The sequence below is a fragment of the Seriola dumerili genome, unplaced genomic scaffold (genome assembly GCF_002260705.1).
Source record: "Seriola dumerili isolate Sdu_G_001 unplaced genomic scaffold, Sdu_1.0 BDQW01000432.1, whole genome shotgun sequence".
NCBI classification, from domain to species: Eukaryota; Metazoa; Chordata; class Actinopteri; order Carangiformes; family Carangidae; genus Seriola; species Seriola dumerili.
The window spans coordinates 2,818,256-2,840,301 of NW_019174687.1; the positions used below are offsets into that span (position 1 = coordinate 2,818,256).

Below are 22,046 nucleotides of genomic sequence, written 5' to 3' on the forward strand. Positions count from 1 at the left end.
TTCAACATAGTTCTGGTCAAACTATATGCCAGTGTTTAAGGTATACTAAACTACAAGTGAATGCAGCAATCTACAAACGTATTAATCTTTTATGTTGCAATAACTCACACTACACATTATAATTATCTTTTCTATACAGCCAACACACACATCTTTGTGATGAATCTTTAAACAGAAAGCAAGAAGAAAAGAAAAAGAAAGATATGGACCTGCAGAAGTCTCAAAGACAATCTTTTTGGAGGGAAAATGCTCCTTTCATGCAGCCGTTATACCGAACAGGACAAATCAAACATGGCTCATGGAATAAGAGACATGATTACTGAGTGAACAGAGCCCAAATTAATATCTGACATGGCACCAACAAGTCCTCCGACCTCAACGGCCATTAGGTCACTTGTCCCTACCCTCAGATACAACAAGTAGTTACAATGCTATAAGTTGAAAAGGTCCGTTGCTACCATCACCTACAAGAAGACGAAGAGAAGGCACAAGCGCAGAATATGTAGACCACGATCTATTTCTCAAGTATGGAACGCATCCTCCAAACGGAGTACAAATGAAAACAACTATGTGTCCATAGTGCTACATCACCTGACTTCCTCCTTCTTTCCTGTCGTAATTACTACAGCTGCTTGAGATGACATAACTATTGGTTGTATTAAGCTGCTTTGAGCAGACGACCTATAGGGTAGTATCTTAGGGGTGGGCGGTCTCGCCTGTACATCCAATCATTATCCATACCACGTATCTTTGTAGAGTCGCAGGGAGGCTGGAACCAATCCCAGCTGACATGGAGCAAGGGTGGAGTACACCCTGGGCAGGTGGCCAGTCTACCAGCCAACCGACCATTCACACTCATGGGCAATTTGGATTCACCAATGAACCTGTATGTGTTTGGACTGAGGGAGGAAGCCGGAGTACCCACAGAGAACCCACGCAGACACAGGAGGAACTTGCAAACTCCACACAGATCCCTGAGGTTTGATTGCTGAGAAAAAACCTCTGAATCATCAGGTAGATTCTGTAAAGAGGAGCTTTGGGTAAAAGCCTGAACTGCCTTTGAGTCAGTGTGTTGAGTGTGATCATGAATCTCTGTGCATGTGTGAATGAGCTGCAGACTCTGCTCTGTGCAGGTTGTCAGCTGCTCCGTCTAATTTCAGCACCGCTGCCTTTTATAACCTTGACAAACTTAGAAAGATGACACCTCCGCCGTCTGTACCTCCTTCCAGAAATATCGGTCACTGCCGGCGGGCACCTGTGCTTCACTGTTACCAGGTTGCCACGGCAACTGTATCCATCAAAGCTTGGGAGAAGCGGAGCAAAATGACGTTAATTAATTTCCCCTCATTGAGGCAGATCTGAGACTCTGAGCCACATGATGACCGTATTGCTGTGCAGCATCTCTCCTCCTGCAGAGCCGCCGCCGCCGCCGCCAAAACCATAGTTTTGATTTATTTCAACGCTTATGAGAGAGAGGCAGAGAGAAGGAGATAGAGACGCTACTCTGGAGTGATTGCATTCAGCTCCATCTGTTTGTTATGCATTAGCTGTGCACAATTGAGCTCTTCAAGCAATCTGTTGAAGAGAAATGGCCTTGGGTGATTCAAGTGCAGAGAAGGGAACGAGGAGCGCCGTCTGCTGATCCATGGCTCCATTACGACGTTTTCATCTCCTCCTTCAGACTGTGAACGCTTCTTCTTCTGAGCCAGAGACACTCCAACAACCTGCAGATATTTTCCCTCTGAGATTGACTTGTCAAATCTGCTCCGTCAGTGGTGTAAGATGCATTAAGTCTTTAACAGGTGGGATTCACATTTACATTCTGTGAATGTGGAGCTGAGAGCTGCACCAGCACTCGGGGATGTTTTCTGTTTTTTTTTCACGAGATGTATCACCTAAAAAAGCCAAACTCTCCAGATGCAATCCCGGAAACGTGTTCCTTAAAATTTTCTGTCACTGTCTGCCGATGTTTCTCTTTGTCCAGGGTGGCAGCTACAAAACCACAGAAGAAGAGCAATCAGCTGGCAAGAGAAGAAGTCAAAGTGCTGCAGATGTACTGTAAGTGAGAAAGTTTTGCTGGAAAAAAAAAAAAAATCAACCCTGTCTCCAAATTACATTTACATACAAGTGATTTGCAACAGCAGCATCATGCAGAAACACAACACCTCTCTGGACTGATCCCGCCCTGAAGGATTTTAACAACTTTGTTTCAGCTTCAACAACAGCTTTCTCAACAGGAGGAACAAATAAGTGAACAGATGAACCATTTACACCACAGACTGACAATAAACACAACATTTACAGCTCTGTTTGTTTACTGAGGTTTTTTTTTTTTTTTCTCCACAGCATCAATTTGGCCTCAACACAAAAGCAGCAGGTGGAAATGTTTAAATTGTCTGAATCGTCCATATTATGAATCATTTATCATAGTTTCATAACATGTTTGTTTTTTCAGTTGAACAGAAGTTGTTTTTTATCCAGATGAGCTAAGCACTTTTTCACTTTGGACTGAAGTGAGCACATCTGAAAGGTTTGTCATACTGCTCAGCTTGTTTCTATCTTGTCTGATGTTTGAAGTTTTTTGTCACTGTTTCCAGATATCTGATATTAACTCAATAAGCATAGATAGATAGATAGATAGATAGATAGATAGATAGATAGATAGATAGATAGATAGATAGATAGATAGACAATTTGACATCATTTAAAGTCTTGTTCTGCCGGCCCACCAGTCCAAAACTCAAAAAATATAAAGAAAAGCAGTGAATTCTCAAATTCCAGAACAAAGAAACCAACAAATTTTATTTAAAAGATTATCAAAATAGTTGCCGATTACTTTTCATTCCATTGACTGATTAATTAACTAATCATTTCAGCTTTACAATCTTTTTTTTTTTTTTGCAATTTGTCTGTGCTGTTATTCTTTTTTACTCTGGGATATCAAAGTTGTTCACATTGTTAACTTATTTATATATTATATGGGGTATTTTACATTTAAAACAACCTTTAGCTTTCTCAAGAGCAAGATTATGGTTCCAACTTTGGCAGCTCTTGGCTTCCGATCCCGAGCATCACAATGTGTGTCTCCAAAAAAGAAACAAAAAGAATCTGAGCGCGCCGTTAGATTTTTACTCGATCAACACACTGCTCCCTGCTCAGAAAACATCCTCTCCAGACTTATGAACTGTCTGAACATGGAAACCTTGCCAATGCAGAGTGTGTGAATGGAGCTTTTCAGTGGGTGGGAGCTAATCGCTTCGCCTGTCAGTCGGTTTTCCTGGAACGTAATGACTCATCAAGCTGTGAAAAAGAGAGTGTTTTTCTTTCCAAAATGACAAATCCAGTGTTTGAAAGGACTGACACCTTCTGTTAGGGAAATGAGCGCTGACACACCGGCAGAGGAAGTGGAATACTAATGAAGCTGTGAGCCATCTCACATCTGGGCTAACACAACAGTGGCTATTGACAGCATGAAATCTGTCTCTTTAAACCTGCAGAAGCTGGATTCTTTCTGGCCACTTGTTTTCAGAAGAGACAAGTTGCAAACACAACGCTGACATTACATCACCTTTAACCTGCAAACAGCTGCCTATTTCCATGTACAGCCACATGATCATTCATTAGAGTGGTGTTTGTGTCCAGCTGATAAATCTAAGTGATGAATCCATTTCTTTTAGCTGTTTTTTTTTTTTTTTTTTTTTTTTGGGAGGTGGGGAGGCTCCATCACTTCCTGAGGAAAACATCTGGCACTTTAGGTGCTCAACGAACCAAAAAGTCTTTAATAAAGTCATTAATTGCCGTTTATAAACTCTTTATAAATGGTGCCTTATTTCATTCATGTTCATGTTCATTTATGCTCGCTGGTTTCAGGTAGATCTTTCACAGGTCTGTTTTGGTTTGGATCCAAATTTTAAAAAAAACTTCTTGCTTAATTTTCTTCACCAGCTTGTCTCTAACTGCATCTGTCTGCTGTTTGCTGCTGGGCAGGTCGTGGACTGTGGGTTTATCAGAACTTGTTTGATGTTGCAAATGCTGAGACTGAACTAGACAGGAATCATAATGAAAAGGCCTAAAAAAGCTCCTTAGAGCTGCAGTCATGGTGACAGTTCTCTGTGGGTTCAGAAATACGAGAGACAATGGGGTTTGAATTTTAGGCAGGCGAATATAAAGCCTAAAGTAAACACAAAATATGTCTGAGAAATAAAAGAAACTGGTGTATCATATGGTAGCAAGCTCAGATAGGTCCTATCGCCACTATTAAGAAACATCCAGTGAAATAATGACTCTCAGATAGCAGTTATTTTTGTGCAAAAAGGCATAAATAGCCTTTGAATGACACCCAGTGGGCTGATAAGCTTCCTGCTGGCCCTGAGGCAAGGCCTCCTTGCAGCCGCCACTCATTACCACCTTGTTCAGGTTAAGCCGTGGATCCACCTCTGCTTCTCCTCCCAATTACCTCTCCATCGAATGCCTGGCAAGCCTAGGAAAGGAGGCCAGGCCACAGGCTGACACACTGTCTGGCTGCACCCAGTCTGTAATCACACCAGAACAGAGACAAAGCTTCCTTTCTCTGCAGGTTGTGGTGATAAGAGTTGCTCAGGACTGAGGTTCATTTGTAGGCGTCTGGAGGAGATTCATTAACAGCTGCTGCGGCACATGTTGCGATAAAGCAGGATGTCTGTGTGATGGTGGACTATTAGGTGATACTCTACATATTAACAATGATTCAAATCACTCACTGTGAAAACATTAGCCAAGATAATCTCTGCCTATGGATAGCCTATATCTCAATAATGCCTGAAATAGCATAAAAATGTTCAAACATTTGTTGTTTTGTTTACTTCTAAAAAAAAATCTGTTCACATTCTGCCAATGAATTCTTTTAATTTATAAAATTTTTCTTTTACTTTTCTTTATTAATATTATTATTATTATTAGTAGTAGTAGTAGTAGTAGTAGTAGTAGTTGTAGTATTATTAGTATTTATTTTATTTTGTAAAATAAAGTAAAGTAAAATTGCTGTGCATCCAGGACAGAGATAGGATCTGGAGATCTGGATGTGGTTAGCTCACTAGCCTGGAAACCAGACAAGCTCATATTTATTCACTATGACAGATAACCCAACCCCCTGCACATTGAAAATATTTCTATCTGCCTTGAAACAGGTCTGGCCAATCAAAACCATATACTCAAAACAGGTGTTATACGATGACTGACAGAAGAACACCCAACTAACAACACCCCTTGGAAATCGCAAATGGACTGACCCATGAACCATAACTAATTTGGCAGCAACAATAATTTGATTTCAACTCTGAAACCGAAACTTATCCTCCAAAAGGAATTTTATCTTGGGTTTAAAGGAGCTATTTGTAAGTTTTGCTATTGCTACAAAGCAAGTGTTAGCATTAAAAGCTGTTTACTTATCAAGAGCTTCAGCCATCGTTGTCTTTATAAGAAATGAGCAGGTGTATTAAAAGAGGCTGTGAATGTTGGCTCACTGGATAGTTTACTGGGATACGTGATGGAACTGAGCCAATGTTAACGTTAGTGCTTTTTCTGCTGTGACAAGTCAACATGTCTGGAGAGGCTTGTTAACTAGAGCTAGCTTGCTTGGGCGTTAATTTGATAAACTGATCCCCCCCCCCCCCACACACACACACAGTTATGAGCTCAGGTATTTGAGATGCTGTTGTTGATTAACAATGCTAAATGCTGCTAACATCGCAATGTCTCCTTTTTTAACATATCTGTCTGCACTTAATCAATAAATAAAATACAACATGTAAATAACACACCTCTTTGGTTGTTGGAAGTTTTGTTTTTTCTCTTTTAATGGAGCTAGGCTAACAGTTCCCCCTGCCAGTCCTCGTCCTAAGCTAGGATAAACCTAGCTCGGATTTCTCCCTGAGCTGCATATGCAGAGATCCCTCTTCTCATCTGCCCGACTTATCTTATTTTACAAAATGTCTGAACATTCCTTTAACGTGTCTGTGTCACTCCCCTCCACCCCCATGCTGTGTCTGTGTGATTACATGTCTCAGTTCAGCTGAGCTGGTGGTGAGTTAGGGCCGTCGCTGAAGCGGGGGGGACGCGGCTTGCTGAGCGTCATCAGCGATGCAGCAGGCGGTCAGCACGCCCGTCAATCAATCACAGTCACCAGGGAGCTCCACCTGTGTGTTCGACAGGCAGGGAGCAGCATCCAGATGAAACAAACACACCCCTCTCTTCCAACACTTCCTGCTTCTCCACAGGGGAGGGTGGAGATATGAATTATTCACTAACACACATACAAATAGACTCATACACTTATATACACTGTGTGTGTATTGGTAGACTGAAACTGTGTGTATCATGCTTCACTGGATAAGGTTGTGTTGAGGTTGAATTTATATAATGTATGGAAGAGATGAGTGTGACAAAGATATGAGTGTTTATCAGTGCAGTCACCTCTCGGGTTATCTGTAACACAAAGTAAACGAAGCACAAATGACAAATCACATTCCCACCACCAACATCTCTAACTCCCTATATAATAATAATAATAATAATAATAATAATAATAATAATAATAATAACAATAATAATAATAATAATAAATACAGGTAGATGTGACTACACTGTTGCACAGTGTTATACTAACTACATTGTCAGAAATAAGAGGCAGAAAGAAGGCAAATGATTTAAAGCCTCAAAAAGATAAAAGTAAAGATATTCTACAAAAGAACTCAAGAAATTAGTTTTATAAAATCCTACGTCAGAATCTTTGATTAACTAATTTGATTGAGAATATTTTATTTTATTTTGTTTTATTTTTTGAATAATATAAAGAGCAGACATCCACACTCCATACCAGTAGGTAGCAGTAATGCGCCAATTCGTTGTTTGCGAAACACAAACCGGAAGGTGAAGAAGGACCTGACGCTGATATTGACAGTTTAGCCAACAGTGACTTCCAGCGATTCACTGTAGAGGATTTCAGTACTTTAATGTCCATAGTCGTAAACTTTCTGACTTGCTGATGTGTTTATATCCTGCAGACTGACAGGTACTTTTGAGTTACGGATTTGAACCACAGTTTGTAGCATGATTTTGCTAGCGGCTAACGTTAACTACCTAGCCAGCTAGCGTTAGCTCTCGGTTGCCTGACAACGGAGGGGGAAGCCAAACAAACCGGGCTAGCACAGGCTAGCACACGCCAGCTGGTCGAGAGAGTCCAAGAAGAACTCATTGGGTCTGGTCTTTTCCTTTTAATATTTAAAGCAGCCGGTGAAGTGGAGACATGGCGGATGACGGTAGACGGGGAGATGAAGATGACCGCGGTCCCGGAGCAGCTCACCAGGTGTTTGTGGTGATGGAGTGTTTACTGGAAAAACTGAAGGTGTTAAATTATGAGGAGGAGGTTCTGGCCAAACACAATATGAAGAACCTGTCCAGGTGAGAGGACCTTCACTGGATAGTTAGTTAAAGCTTTTTAAATCTCACAGGTGACTAATTGATGTTTTAGTAAAGTTAACTGGGCAACAAAGTCCTTCAGATGTCCCCAGCCATACCAGTTATTGTTTAATTTCCTATTGCTTCACCAGAAATGAGTGAAACATGTACTGTGTGAAACATATATTGTGCAGGGCTGAAAATAATTTACCATAATGTCCTAATCACAATTATGGTTTTGTTACTGCTGCGAACATCACAAATGTAGAGTACAAAATGAAAATTATTCAATGTTGAAATGTAAATGAATTTCCCCACACTATGACCATATGACAGGGTAAATCAACATGTGATATGAAAAGGCCTGGAGTTACTCCACTGTTTAAGGAGAATAGTAAATCAGATGTTGAATATTACAGGCCAGTGTCAGTATTAACAACCACATCTAAGTGTTTTTGAATGTTTTGTTTTTGATTGATAATAATGATAAAATAATCTGTATTTGTGTAGCACATAGACATCTGCCAGAACAATAAAACAACATAGAAAAATAAAAGATGGGAATGATGGGAACCATAAAGGTGACACTAAGTAATAGAAAGAGTCTAAAAAGAATAACCCATTAAGTTTAGAGGAGGGAGAATCTTCCTGGCTCATTTCTTCTCATGATCTCTGTTTTCCCTCGTCAGACATTATTTTGTCTCCAGTCCATATCTGGGATCCAACCCCGGCGAGCAGTTCTACATGTTCACCATCATCGCAGCGTGGCTCATCAACATGGCAGGGAGGCCGTTCACCGAGCCTCAGGAGTACGACGAACCCAACGCCACCGTGTCCAACATCCTGGCAGAGCTCAGGGCGTTTGTAAGTGATGTTCAGCTCTGAGTGAGCAATAAAACACAGAAACATCCTTCACTGATATAGTCAGAGTCGCCGTTCTAAAAGTGTCTGCAGGTCCTGACATGAAAACAAAACTCCTGTTTAAAATCAAGGCTGTAAAAAATTTTGAATAAAGTGAAATCAATCTTTTAATATGTTGGATTTAGTTTTAGAGGTGGCAAATTTGTCTTTATTTCATTCTCACTGCCATTAAAAAGGTTGTAAAAATCTCATTTGTTGACACTTGGAGATGAAGCTGTAACTTAAAGGACAGACAAAATGAACAGAGAAAAAAGCATTAAAAAGATTAATCCAGAGATTCAGTTCTGATTATCTTACTTTAAAAATAAATATATAAATATATAAATATATATCCTTCTTTTCCAACAAAAGCCAGTAAAGAGGCAAAAGTTGTCAAATGTTAAATGTTGTCTAAAGAAAAACATACAGCATGTTTTTTTTATGCTGAAATTTCAAATTTTATATTCTTATATTAACTGTGAAAAAATTGAAAGAATTTTGATCAAATAAAAGTGAGGAAGACTATAACTATGAATCAAGGCTGGATATTGAATTGCAATGCTTAACATATTTTCCTTTCTGTTGAAAAAAAAAAAAAGTCATTAAAAGTCTGACGAGTTTCATAATCTTGTTGAGTTAATTTTAGATGAAAGAATTCCTGATTTAAATCAACAAACTAAAACATTATTAAATGTCTAATTCTGATGTTTCAGGAAAAACGTGTTGTTTTGGTCTCCGTATTGAAACTCATACTCACACATAAGTATCAAATAAACAACATCTAATCCTACTTATAGATTATTTGATTACCAAGGCTCAGTGACAGTTTTATTTACTCTGACACATTTTGGTTTACACTAAATACTGACGTTCACTACTCAGCCCCAAGGCACCATCCTGTCTCCTTACAGCTTCACAGTCCGTTTTCATTTTCCTCTTTTAAAATTGAGCATCTGCTCCATGTAACTCAGAGTGAAAAGGTCTTAAAAAGGTCACAGATCTCACATTTACCCCTGATGAAAGTTGCAGACGCTCTGTAACTTGACAGATGAATAGTGAATGAAACAGATGAATGAAATATGTAACCATGAATAAAATATGTCGCTGTGCTTTTGATCCTGACCTCAATCTCAAGTCGACTCCGGCTCCTTGTTGTCATCTGCTGTTTTACTATAAGGACTCAGGGATGTGAGAGTGTAGGAGACTTGTCTGACTCATCACTGCGTCCATCAGGGTGTCAAGGTGGACTTCCCGCCCTCCAAACTGAAGTCAGGCTCAGGCGAGTACGTTTGCTTGGTGCTGGACCGACTGGCTGAGGAGGCTCTGAGGAGGAAGGGGTTCTCCTTTAGAAGGTACTCAGACATGTTCTGCTCTAGCCAAATCATTCCTGTCTCATTCTGTTTATGGACATGTTCCTGTATCATGGTTTTAGAGTCGCAGGATTATCAGTCTGTGCACCAGGACCTTGACCTTTAACCTCCTTTTATCCAGCTGCTTGTTACTTCTGGTTTTGATTTTGATATTTTCAGATCAGATTCTGATATTTAACTGTAATCCTCAGGGTCTCACAGTGAGTGCAGCACAACAAGTATCAGACTAAACAGTGCACAAGAGGAGATCTGTGTTTACCTGAAAGGATGTTGCAAACTTCTTGTGCTTTGACCTCGTGGCTTGTTTCTTTCTTTCAGACCAAAGTACCCAACCGAAACCACAGAAGAAGAGTCTGTGATTGAGGACGACGCAGAGCTCACACTCAGCAAAGTCGAGGAGGAGATGATAGTAGGTGTCTCAGCTGTATGAACTTCTTTTTTCTTCTTTGTTGCACTCTTCATCCTAAATGTTTAGCAGTTACTCTTATGATTTTTACCTTTTTTAGCCCCAAAAAGATTTGTGTATTTTATTACCTGTGTTTAACATCATGACCAGAGTTGAGTGCCAGTTAAAATTTTACACCTAAAACTGTGATGCATCACATTCTATCAGAAGATTTTTCTCTATAGGAGCCATGTATGTGATTTGTGATATTCCTCTGAGCACACAGGGGTGATGTAAGGCAGAGGCTGTCCACAGAAAATCTAAGCCCCAAGGCAGCAATCACAGGTGTTGCTCATTGTAAAGAAGCAAACAGTTTTCGACTGTTCTCGGACAACTTTGTGGCTGTTTTTTGTTCAACTTTGTGTACAAGTCTTATTGGACATTATGGACCCTGCAGGTTGAAGACCCCGGAAAATAAATGCATCATGATAAGAAGCATTGGTAAGGACTGGATGTCATTATTCTGAGGACACGTCAGCTCATTAACATGTCTTGTGTTTGTGTGTAAACTCAGGAGGAGCCTGATGAGGAGGAGGAGAACGTGATGGATCTGGAGGCTCTGAAGTTACGGACCACTCACACTGTGAGTTCACCTTTAGTATCAGAACCGAACAATGTCTGTTCAGGTTTCAGTAAACATTCTGTCTCTCCTGCACATTTATCTGAGGACGGATCCATAGGAACCCCCTCCAGTATTAATGATTCAGCTTTTCTCCATTGATCTTGTTCTGGAAGCACTACAGGCCATTGGGGGGGGTGTTGGGATGAAGGTCCAGGTCTGGATTCCTGCTGGTCACAACAGGTGTGCCACAGGGATCCATTCTGGGCCCTGTCCTGACCATTTACATTAATGAAATTGTCTCTTTCCTACGAACTCATCTTTACATAGACGAGACTATTTTGTGCTGTGTTTCTGACTCTGGTCAATCAGCCACCGAGAATCTACAACTTTCCTTTCATGCTTTAATAATAACACTTGTTATCTTAAACTGACATTTGATGCATATTAGGACTGATAATACAATTAACCGAAATATAATCCAATGTGTCACATTGTTGTGCATTGTTAGCACCATAAGTGTTGTGGTGCTACAGACGCCCCGGACTACAAATCGTATTCTCCAGATGTAAAGGAATATGATTGTTTGGTACAAGACTCAACAAAAATCACACATCACGTTTTTGCATATTGTGCAGCCCTAATGCAAATAAAACAAAATGTATGTTTTTCTCAAAATTTCAAAACAGAATGCTGTAATCAACTACTGTTTAAATATCAAAAGGGTAACAGAAGATGAGTATCTTGGCATCTGGTTTAATGACAAATTTACATTCAAACACCACGTCAGGGACCTTGTTGTCAAACTACAACAAAATTATAAACAGAAACGAAATCAGGTTCATTTGATTTGCAGGAAGAGGGGGTTGTTGAACCAGTTTTCCTCCTGGTTCTTGTCTATGGTGATATAATTTACAGACATGCTGCTGCCCCCGCTGCCTATATCCTCTATGATAAGCTTGGTCAGCATTGGTGTCTGTATATCTTTAAAGTATCATAAATCACATCTGTGCTGCATTGGAAACCTGGTCCACTTCTAACTCACTCCAGTGATTGGCTGGTTCTCCAAGACTGACCTTTGAAGGAATCATAGATTCTCCTGCAATGTAAAACTGAAAACTCTTAAACCTCTTGGACAGCTCAGGAATCTACTTAATAACTGTCTATGGTTGTTGGATTTGTATGATTGTATCTCCCATGGTAACTACTTCTGATGTTGTTTGACAGCGACAGTCGGAGCAGGAGCCATATTTTTTGGTTCGTTGTCTGTCCGTCTCATTCTTGTGGACATAGTATCTCATTAACACCTTGACTGAACTTCTTCAAATTTGGCACAAACTTTCACTTGGACTCAAGGATGAACTGATTAGATTTTGGTGGTCAAAGGTCAAGGTCACGATGACCTCGCAAATCATGATTTTGGCCTTGTGAATATGATATCTGGAGAACACAAAACAGTGTTTTGGCGGAGGCATATAACCGCAAGGTGGTAATTCTAGCTGATCTTTTATATTTGTAATTTACATGTTGGTGTCATTGTAAATGAGGGCCCCCCTTAACTTGGGGATCACCCTTAAATTTGAATTACTGCACATTTTATTGACAGCTTCTTTTTCAGCAAACTGGAACATGAGGCTCCCTTTCACTTTTGTCACTTTGAATTCTGCCAGACATATGGTATATCCTGTTTTCTGTTCTTTTGACAGGAAGCAGAACCGTCCTCCAAACCAGACGAGATCCTGGAGTCGACAGTTGATGCAGCAGAGTGGAACCTGGAGGTGGAGAGAGTCCTGCCTCAGCTCAAAGTCACCATCAGGACAGACAACAAGGTACAGGCTCACCTGAGCACCACCTGCTTACTGGAGATTACAGGTGATAGTGGATTCCCATCAAACCCTTAACTTTGAAAATATATACAGTATGCATATAAATGTATTTATTTACATGTGTAAAATGTTCTGAGACACATTCACAAACATAAACTCTAAATTATACTGTGGGAATATTTGAATTGTTGTGGGATGTTTCATCAGCTGCAGATACATACAGATGTTATGGTATTTTCCTTTAAAAATAAAAATGGCTCCTAATATCAGCAACAAAAGGTGAGAAAAAGATAAGTGAATTAGATTATGATAGATAAATATGTGTGAATATAGTGAGAATAAACATTATGAATCAGATTATAAATTATGTGATATTTATTTGATGGAAAATCTTTTGTATATAAATGAGTGTTAATGATTTGAAGGCTAGGACTCAGATGTCACTGTGGTTTCCCGCCATATTCCCGCTTGTTTCAGTTGTTTTTTGACTAGTCTCTAGTCTGTGTGTGGGTCTGCAGGACTGGAGGATCCATGTGGACCAGATGCATCAACATAGAGACGGGATCAAGTCCTCACTCAAAGAGGCCAAGGTGAGTTCACTGACCTGGTTTGATAATGCAGCAGCTGAGACTGCCTGTATGTCTGTCTTGAGTGCCACCTGCTGGACTGTATCAACACTTTCCTCTGTGTCTTATTTTAATTACTGGGTTCATCGTCACTACAAACCGTCATTACTCCGTACCTAGTATTAATGTTTTCATCATACAGATGCTCTGAATGATCTCCGCCTGTTTATGTTTTTGCATATGTCCTGTTAAAAATGTACAGAAGCCCTGAAAGGCATCTGAAAATGTATTTTTTGCCAGGACTATTTTTCTAAGTTGTTTTTTTCCATCTGTGAAAACTAGCTCCAAGAAGCAAGTGAGTCTTTCTGGGAAGAAAGAAAGACAAAAAGCGTTTTCCCCCAGGTCACTTGCCTCTCAGCGGTGTTTATACAGATGAAAAAAAACATATCAATTGCCTTTCAGTGCTTCCATATTCAGAGGTTGTTTTTACACGTAAAAAAAATTGTGATTTTTTGAGATTTTTTTGCTTATGTAATACTTATTTAAGCCACATGCGTGTTGTGTTAAGTGCAACACTACCCCATTCTATATCTGTATAAAAGCATTCCAGGTTTCTTTCTCCATGCACTCTAAACACAAGGTACATATAATCTGTGTTAACAAGTGATCTACCATTACTGTTCCTTCTCTTGGCTACAAATCTTAGACAAATGATCCTGGCAAAAGAAATCACTTCATAGAAACGATTTTTTATTGAGCTGCATTCTTTTGTTTGAAATAACAAGTAAAGCTTGAATTCAAGGAAACTGACAGTGAGGAAGAGAAACAGAGCAAAGCAAGAAAACTCAGATTATAGAGGCAAGTCAATAAGGTGGGTTTTTATATTTCCAACACTGATGCTGCAGCCAGCGGGAGCTGTGAGAGCTCAGGAAAACAAATTACACAGGTGAGACAGTGAATGTGAACAGTCAGCTCATTTGTCTTCAGCCTGATCTCTGGGGGAAACAGCTGATGTTACACCACCACACCTGTCAGCCTGCACTGGATCCCCACGCTATGATAATTAGATTTTTCTTAATTTGTTAGTGTGACGAGATGTGAGCTCCTCTGTGGCAGAAGTGTTTACTTATTTGTTGCTGAGTCGTGTATTTTCTTATAAACTTTGCATAATGTTACACTGAGCCTCCCGTCAATCACCTGACACCCACATAAGAAGTAATCCCTGCAGTCTCCTCTAAGAAATAAGACACGTTTGATGTTAGTTTGGAGCAGTTTTGTCTTCCACATAGAAATAAGGTTATGGACTGAAAGTTAAAAGTGGCAGGGGGACTCAGGAGGAGACATCTTTAATGTCCTCTGTTGTCTCTGTAGAGCTACCTGGACAAACTGCAGGAGGACATCGGGAAGACTCTGGAGAAGGTGAGCAGCCGGGAGAAATACATCAACAACCAGCTGGAACATCTGATCCAGGAGTACCGCAGTGCTCAGGCCAAACTCAGCGAGGTAAACACCAGACACACACCTGCAGCTGAAAACACCTGGAACTCACATCTGTACCTGAAACCTGCAGCACACACACCTGTGTGCTCGAGCAGGCTGTTAAACACCTTTGTGTTTTATTTGATAGTTATTTAGATTTTGCACAGCAACACCACAAAGCTGGTGCAGTTTTGTTTTTATCATCAAAAATACAAACTTTCCAAAGTGTTGATCCATAGGAATATATATTTGTGGTTTTAAGAACCAAAAACCATCTCAGTGTAGTTTTACATCTCCTCTCTCAGGCTTCTCTCTGGAGATCTTGTAACAACAGGTCGGTGAGCCAATCAGAAGAGAGGAGGCTCTGGGCCTCTCTTCTGATTGGCTGACTGTTTTCTGAGGGATCCAATAAAAATATAGCAGATTTCAGGTAAACACTGGGTGGGGCTTGGGGCTTGGTTGAGGGCAGTAACTGCTTTGGTATGACATCACAAAGTTCCAGAAGTCCTGACGGCTGGTTTTAAGGCTCAGTTTCTGAATACAGGCTGTGTGCATTTCTCTGTGGACTGAGGCTTTGATACTTTCACAGTATTAATTAACTAATAATTCCATGTGATGATCAAGGAAAACACAGGAAACATGTACAAATTGGTCTGTCATCATATATATATATATACAGTATATAAATGTGTGTGTGTGTGTGTGTATATGTGTGTGTGTGTACAGTACATGTACATGTAGCTTTAGATTTGATATTGTAGCTGTCATTCACATGTGGCGAACACAATTCATGTAACATAAATGAAAATATAAATGTGTTGGACGTTCATCAGAAACCTGATCTCAAACATCTTTACTCCACCAGGCCAAGGAGCGATACCAGCAGGCCAGCGGAGGAGTGACAGAGAGAACCAGAGTCCTGGCTGAGGTCAGTGAACACATCGCCCAGCTGCATTTTAATCACTCAACAGTCGTGTCTGTGTGAATAACGATCTACAAGTAGAAACATCGTCATACTTTGAGACTGTGTGATGTTTTTTATACTCTTTATTTGTTAGATTGCATTCCCTTACAGTGGTTATTTCTCAACAGAACAGAGTTAACAACTACATCATCTACAGCATATGTCCCCCCACCCAAAAACGTGTGTGTGTGTGTGTGTGTGTGTGTGTGTGTGTGTGTGTGTGTGTGTGTGTGTGTGTGTGTGTGTGTGTGTGTGTGTGTGTGTGTGTGTGTGTGTGTGTGTGTGTACTGTATATTATATATATATACACACAAATACTTACTTACTTACTTAAGTGCTGCTACTCTTAATATTCTATATTATAATATTCTATATATATATATATATTTATCAATTTGTTGATAACGTTGCTGCCGTGTTTTACTAAGTAATAATTGCAGTGTCTGACGTTAAAGTGAATGCTGTTAATTTGAGTCTAGTCTCTAGACTTCCTGTTGTTCTTCACCTTCTGACCTGTCGTCATTCGGCAGGTAAACGTCCAGAGCTTCTGTCTTATGTCTTTAACTGTGGCCTTTTAGATGTTTTGTCAGACATGTTATGGAAGATGCAAGAATGGAGTCAGTTTCTGTTGATTCCTGATCAGATCAGTAGGCGCCATCTTGTGATAAAAACACATCACCACACTGTCCTGTCCTGCTTGTGTAACGGGGTTCAGTCTGTTCCTGAAATACCCCGTAAATCTCTTTTTCCACATGACAGTTCCAGTCTCTGTGTTGTATAGAAGATCATGTTGAAGTAACGGCTGGCAGTTGACTGGTTGACTCCAACAAAGAGACACAGACAGCTCCAATGTTGATTCAGTGACTTCTTTTGTAATTGCTTACAAGCACTACAAGATCTGGAGGATACAAGCTCGGTCTCAATAAAACAATTCAGTCTAAAAGAAAACCATAATCAAATGAAACTTAAACACTAATGAATGAACTGCAAATAAATAAGTAAATCATATGGCCAACAGTCTGACTTTAACCAGGATCAAAAATGTCTTTTATAAATCACGTTAAGACATGATTGATAAAGATGATTAATACACATAGATAATCATTCTGTAAGACAATATAGTTACTTTCTCTCTCTGATAGGATTTACATTAATATATGAATATTTACAGATCTTCACTTAACAGTCGCACACTCACCTGGAGGATTCAAGCTCGGTCTTAGATATATTAATTATATTTTTAATGTAACATGCTAGAGACACATGACTTATCTAATTATTATTGTTCATTTGTTATTAACTGTTTTTATTATTATTATTATTATTATCATCAACAATGAGCTAATGGACACATGAATTTCCCCTAGGGGATAAATAAAGTATCTATCTATCTATCTATCTATCTATCTATCTATCTATCTATCTATCTATCTATCTATCTATCTATCTATCTATCTATCTATCTATCTATCTACACTTGACTGTTTTCATTCAGTGGAGCTTGTGATAAAAGTTATTTATTCATTATTTTCGTTTACACAGACAACAGATTCTTTATTTAGTTATACTATGTATGTGTGAATATAACTGCAAGTTTTATCTAATCAGTGACAAAAATGTGTTAACTAGGCCTTTAAATATATATTTATGGTCAAATGAATGTCTTTAAATTATAAGGGAAGTACTGCTTCACTGTGAACATGATAAACAAAAATCATGAGAAGAGCAGTAACATGATAAAACATGTAAATGGAGGATTATTAAATCAAGGCAAGAGGAACAGAGAGGAATAAAGAACAATCAGAATAAAGTCAGTGTCATAAGCAGGAGATGCGATTCATTTAAAACCATGACAACTCCTTCCTGTTTTACAGGAAGTGATTCACTGCTTTATCACCTGCAGACAGAGACTGTTCATGATAGTGTCTGTGTTTCAGATCAGTGAGGAGCTGGAGAAGGTGAAGCAGGAGATGGAGGAGAAAGGCAGCAGCATGTCTGATGGAGGTGAAGCTGTTTAGTCTGTTTGAAGAAATTAACTGTCTTGATTTGGTTCTCAAGTTATTATTGAGTTTTCCATGTTGCTAAGCAACCTGACCGCCTGTCTCTGTGCTCATCCCTCAGCTCCGGTGGTGAAGATCAAGCAGAGTCTGACGAAGCTGAAGCAGGAGATCGTTCAGATGGACGTAAGGATCGGCGTTGTGCAGCACACCTTGCTGCAGGCCAAACTCAAAGAGAAGTCCAACATGACGCGCGACATGCACGCCACCAACATCCCTGAGTCCGCTGCTGGGCCCTTCACTTAGTCTGATTACAGCACTCAATGCTCCTCTCCTGTTTCTCTGACCTGAACTGAGGCTGAAATGTTGAGTCTCATGACGTTGGATCTTTAAAACGTCCTAGAATTTCATTTAAAGCCAGAAAAGTAATCTCTGAGAAAATATTTTTTATACTTTTAAAAGATTCTCTCTGCCTCGGCCCAGCAGCTGTTAGCTCATAAAACATAAAACATTTGTAGTTGAACAGTTCATTGATTTCACTCTTTGTCCTTATTTATTTTGTAGCTTCTTTTTGTATTGATAATATTTAGAGCCATTTTTGTGTATATGAACATAAAATAAATTTTGATACCAATTTATAATCAACATCTTCTCCATTTGAAATCTTTCTGAGGCTAAATAATAATGAAATGATTTAATCAGAGTTCAGTGGCCACCAGAGGTCACCAGCAGGTGTGAGGATTCATTTTAATTGAAAAACTGACATTTTAAATGTCTACATGTCTGTTAATAAGAGTTAAATTTTCAGAGCAGACAGCACTTATCAGAGAGACTAGAAACCCCCCAAAACACCACCAGGGATATTTTAATTGAGGGGATTTTGGTTTCATTTCATTTTAACCTTGTTAAGTAAATCAAGCCTGTCCCACAAGTCTTGGTATTTACCCTTCAAAATAAAAATCGGATCTATGAGAGAGAAAAAGGTGAGTTATGATTAAGTTAAAAACTTAAGTTTTTTTTCCATAAAACACTATACTTTTGCCTCATTTACTATGCGCAGAGGCATGAATATGCAAATTGACCTCTAACCCCACCCATCACTAAGCTGGTCACCTGCAACTCTGCTCTGCTCGTCATGTACATAAAAACTCTGCTACTTTTTGTTTTACAGGCAACTGTATGGGAGCAGGCACTGTCACCTGCAGGTTAACAGTCTTAACACCATGAGGCTTGAATTAGAATTACTATAATATGTTGTTTTATTAACAGCCATCACGCACAGCGCCTGCTTGTAGTCTGTTCCCTACACTGCTGTGTGCCAGGATAAGAGTCATGTGTTGAGCCAGCTGCTACCACATCTGTCAGAGTCACATATGACTTGGACATTTATTAAATGCACGGGCTTTCTATTTGCATAAAATGGTTTTCAGGTGGAACCCTTATTGCAGCATGACTGCAGTGAATCCATTTGGGAAACTGGACATTGCTGCAAATTGCCTTTTGATGTGGGCCTGTTCTCTCACAGTGAACGGGAACTTGATGAATCAGCAACTCATTTTAATAATCCCATCCAGAACTGCAGGTATTATCACACTCAGGGACGCTGCGATATCCCAGGCCTACCAGACAATTAAGCAGAATTCTATTATTCCTAAAAGGGGCAAGGCACACTGAACCTGTCTGCTAATTCCTGTTGCTAACAGGTGGTTTCCAGAAACCCCACAGTGGTAAGCTCTTGTATTTGTACTGGGATGGGGGGCTCTGGCTGGTTGGTCTGTCTAATGCAGGACCCAGTTCAACACATAGATCATCATTGTGGCCCCTGAACATTTGTTCCCTTGTGACTCTTCACGTTCACAGAGTCCTGTAGCAGAGCCAGTGCATCCATCATTATGTGTATGAGTGTCACCCTGGTATTTATATTACAGTTTACAGCCATCAGGCTGATTGATTCACACCTTGCCCAATTGATTGCAACATTCAGTGGTAGCCCCTCCCACACCCTGGGATAAGATTAGACGTGAAATTTGGTGAACACAATTTATTTCTTTAAGTGGGGTCTCCAGTGGCTTGGTGAGCTTGACAGCACACTTGTGTTCACTGCAGCGATTTTACACACAAATCAATATGAATACTAAAACCGTACGTGCTGATATACGCACAGTTAATTAAATATGTACGTATATGTGTGTTATTTAAATACATAAGGGCTCTCACATTTAATTTATTTTTTTCTCACAATCTACATCGCCATTTTCCCGTCTCCAAAATGTTCGTACACATGGGTCAGAGTTTGCGTACATTCTCCCATCAAGTTTGATTTTTTAGATCCCAACCTTTGCCCGGGAAGTGACGTACGTATCTTTCAGGCCCCATTTTGTGTGCATGCATCGGTTATAAATGAGGTCTCTGAAGCGAGGTCATCACAAGCACAGTACTATGTATACTATACAATATCATACTATACATATACACACTGTATTTCCCCCCCACCCCGACAGGTGTTCGTGTGGTCACTGTGTTACAATGCCCACAGAGCAAGAACACGTCTGTACTTTGTGCTGTAGGTTGAAAGGAGACTAAGGGAAATACCGCAGGCCCCCACCTGCATGACTCTACACCCAGGTATGGAGCCGGTGTATGAATTCCTATGCCCTCAACATTTATAGGGCCCCTCACAGGGCTATGCATCAAGTTACTGGTTATGGAAACTTCAGTAATGTAAAAAAAAGAGACATGTACTGTACATCTAGGTGCCAGTTGTGTAGGATGAACCACTTGACAACGCTTGTGAATAAGCAATATCCAATCCAATCCACTTTATTTATAGAGCATGATTTTAACAAACACAAGGTTTCCAAAGTGCTGCACAGCAAGATAAAAACACAATAAATAGCACAACAGAACACAATAAAACGATGAAGGACACAATAGGATAAAAGTAATAAAATAAGAAAAATCTGATAAAAATAAGATAATTAAAATAAAAGATAAAATCAGATAAAAACAAATAAAACAAACAGAATAAAATAAAGTGCACTGCTCACACAAGATGCAACACGCTACATGGTGTCAAAAGCCAGAGAGAAGAGGTGGGTTTTAAGAAGAGATTTAAAATGTGACAGTGAGGAGGCCTGTCTAATGTGCAGCGGCAATCCATTCCACACTTTTGGAGCTGCAACGGCAAACGCTCGTTTACCTCTGAGCTTAAGCCTAGCTTTAGGCACTATCAGGAGCAGCTGGTCAGCTGACCTGAGAGAGTGGCTGGGAGTGTAGTGGTGCAGCAGCTCAGAGAGGTAAGGTGGGGCAAGGCCATTCAAGGCTTTAAAAGCAAATAAAAGAATTTTAAAATGAATCCTAAAATGTTGTATAGAATGCAGATTGTTCATGACCAAAAATGTATTTATTGAAACAAATGTTCACAATAAATTCGCACACATTGTAATTAGAGTCTATATACATGAATTTATTTACAACTATAAATTGTTCAATGCAAACAATGTCAATATGGTTAATATACAGATTGTTTGTTGGCTATTTCTACTAAAAACTTGGAGGAAAAAAAAAAAAAAAAATCACTGCAAAACTAAAATATATCAAATAAATAGAAGAACAGATTCATAAAAGACAAGATTTGGGGCAACAAAGCCAAAACCATTTACTTATTTTCTCATACCATTTCAACAAATTTGAAAAATGTTAATTTCTGGGCAGAGCAGGTATCTGGCCTTTCCATGTCAGCACCGAGTGGTGGTGGGATGGAAACGGCGCCAGCTCTGCAGTAAATGTGTGGACACTGGTGAAAACAGCCAAGTTCTAAACATCTTCTGCACATATTCTGTGGATTTTATTAAAAAAAAAAAACAAAAAAAAAACACGCTTTTTATACAAAGACATTTTTACATTTTGTGACATAGTACTAATAGGTTATTTACGTATATACAGTAGGCTACCTATGTGACTGGTGGTTTGAGCTGCTGCTACATTTTTATCTAAATAAATATTCTATTCTTACCATAATTAGGATTTTTCTTGAGCTCTTCAACAATTAACAGCTGCAATCTTGCACATTTTCTGAATTGCAGGGGCCTATATACAATTTGTGCATTTGAAAATATATGCATACAAAAGTGCAGTCCGAACGCAATCATCCATGCAGTGTTCTATAAATGAAAATGATGATGCTCCATACCACCTGAATCGTGACAAAATCCCAGCAAAGGCCTACCCAACGTTAGCACGTTCATCACTGGTGAACAGGGATGAATGTGCTAGCGTTAACCTATCGTGCTAACGTGCTAACATTAAATGTTCTAACGTTAACCTAACTATTTGGAGTAACATTTTCCCAGTCTTTCTTCATTATGCCCGGGCCATATAAAATGTCCTGTTGGCTGACCATTTTTGACAATTGTTATAACCGTCCAGACGTTCCATTGTACAACATATGGACCTATCCTGATGCTATTTTTCACTATAACATCTATATTACTGCAGATTTGTTTG

At 39.5% G+C, this 22,046-nt stretch overlaps 1 protein-coding gene across 2 annotated transcripts; it reads left to right on the forward strand.

The window, feature by feature from the left end:
* Window positions 1–6,930: 6,930 nt before the first annotated feature.
* ift57 (intraflagellar transport 57) lies at window positions 6,931–18,161 on the forward strand. Of its 2 annotated transcripts, XM_022761825.1 has the most exons (12): window positions 6,931–7,048; window positions 7,264–7,437; window positions 8,124–8,298; window positions 9,568–9,686; window positions 10,023–10,128; window positions 10,664–10,732; window positions 12,415–12,537; window positions 13,053–13,124; window positions 14,472–14,603; window positions 15,445–15,507; window positions 17,481–17,547; window positions 17,665–18,161. In XM_022761825.1, exons 2-12 carry the CDS (start codon window positions 7,283–7,285, stop codon window positions 17,844–17,846), a joined length of 1,263 nt encoding a protein of 420 aa, XP_022617546.1. In that variant the 5' UTR covers window positions 6,931–7,048; window positions 7,264–7,282; the 3' UTR covers window positions 17,847–18,161. The 2 variants fall into 2 exon arrangements, with proteins under 2 accessions (XP_022617546.1, XP_022617547.1); XM_022761826.1 differs by having other exon boundaries at window positions 6,931–7,437; window positions 10,023–10,113.
* Window positions 18,162–22,046: the final 3,885 nt, after the last annotated feature.

Bases quoted from the DNA above. Each gene is read 5' to 3' on its own strand.
- ift57 (XM_022761825.1), top strand. From the start codon at position 7,283: ATGGCGGATGACGGTAGACGGGGAGATGAAGATGACCGCGGTCCCGGA. The intron at 9,687-10,022 runs GTACTCAGACAT...TCTTTCTTTCAG, and splicing joins AAGGGGTTCTCCTTTAGAAG to ACCAAAGTACCCAACCGAAA. The intron at 12,538-13,052 runs GTACAGGCTCAC...GTGGGTCTGCAG, and splicing joins CCATCAGGACAGACAACAAG to GACTGGAGGATCCATGTGGA.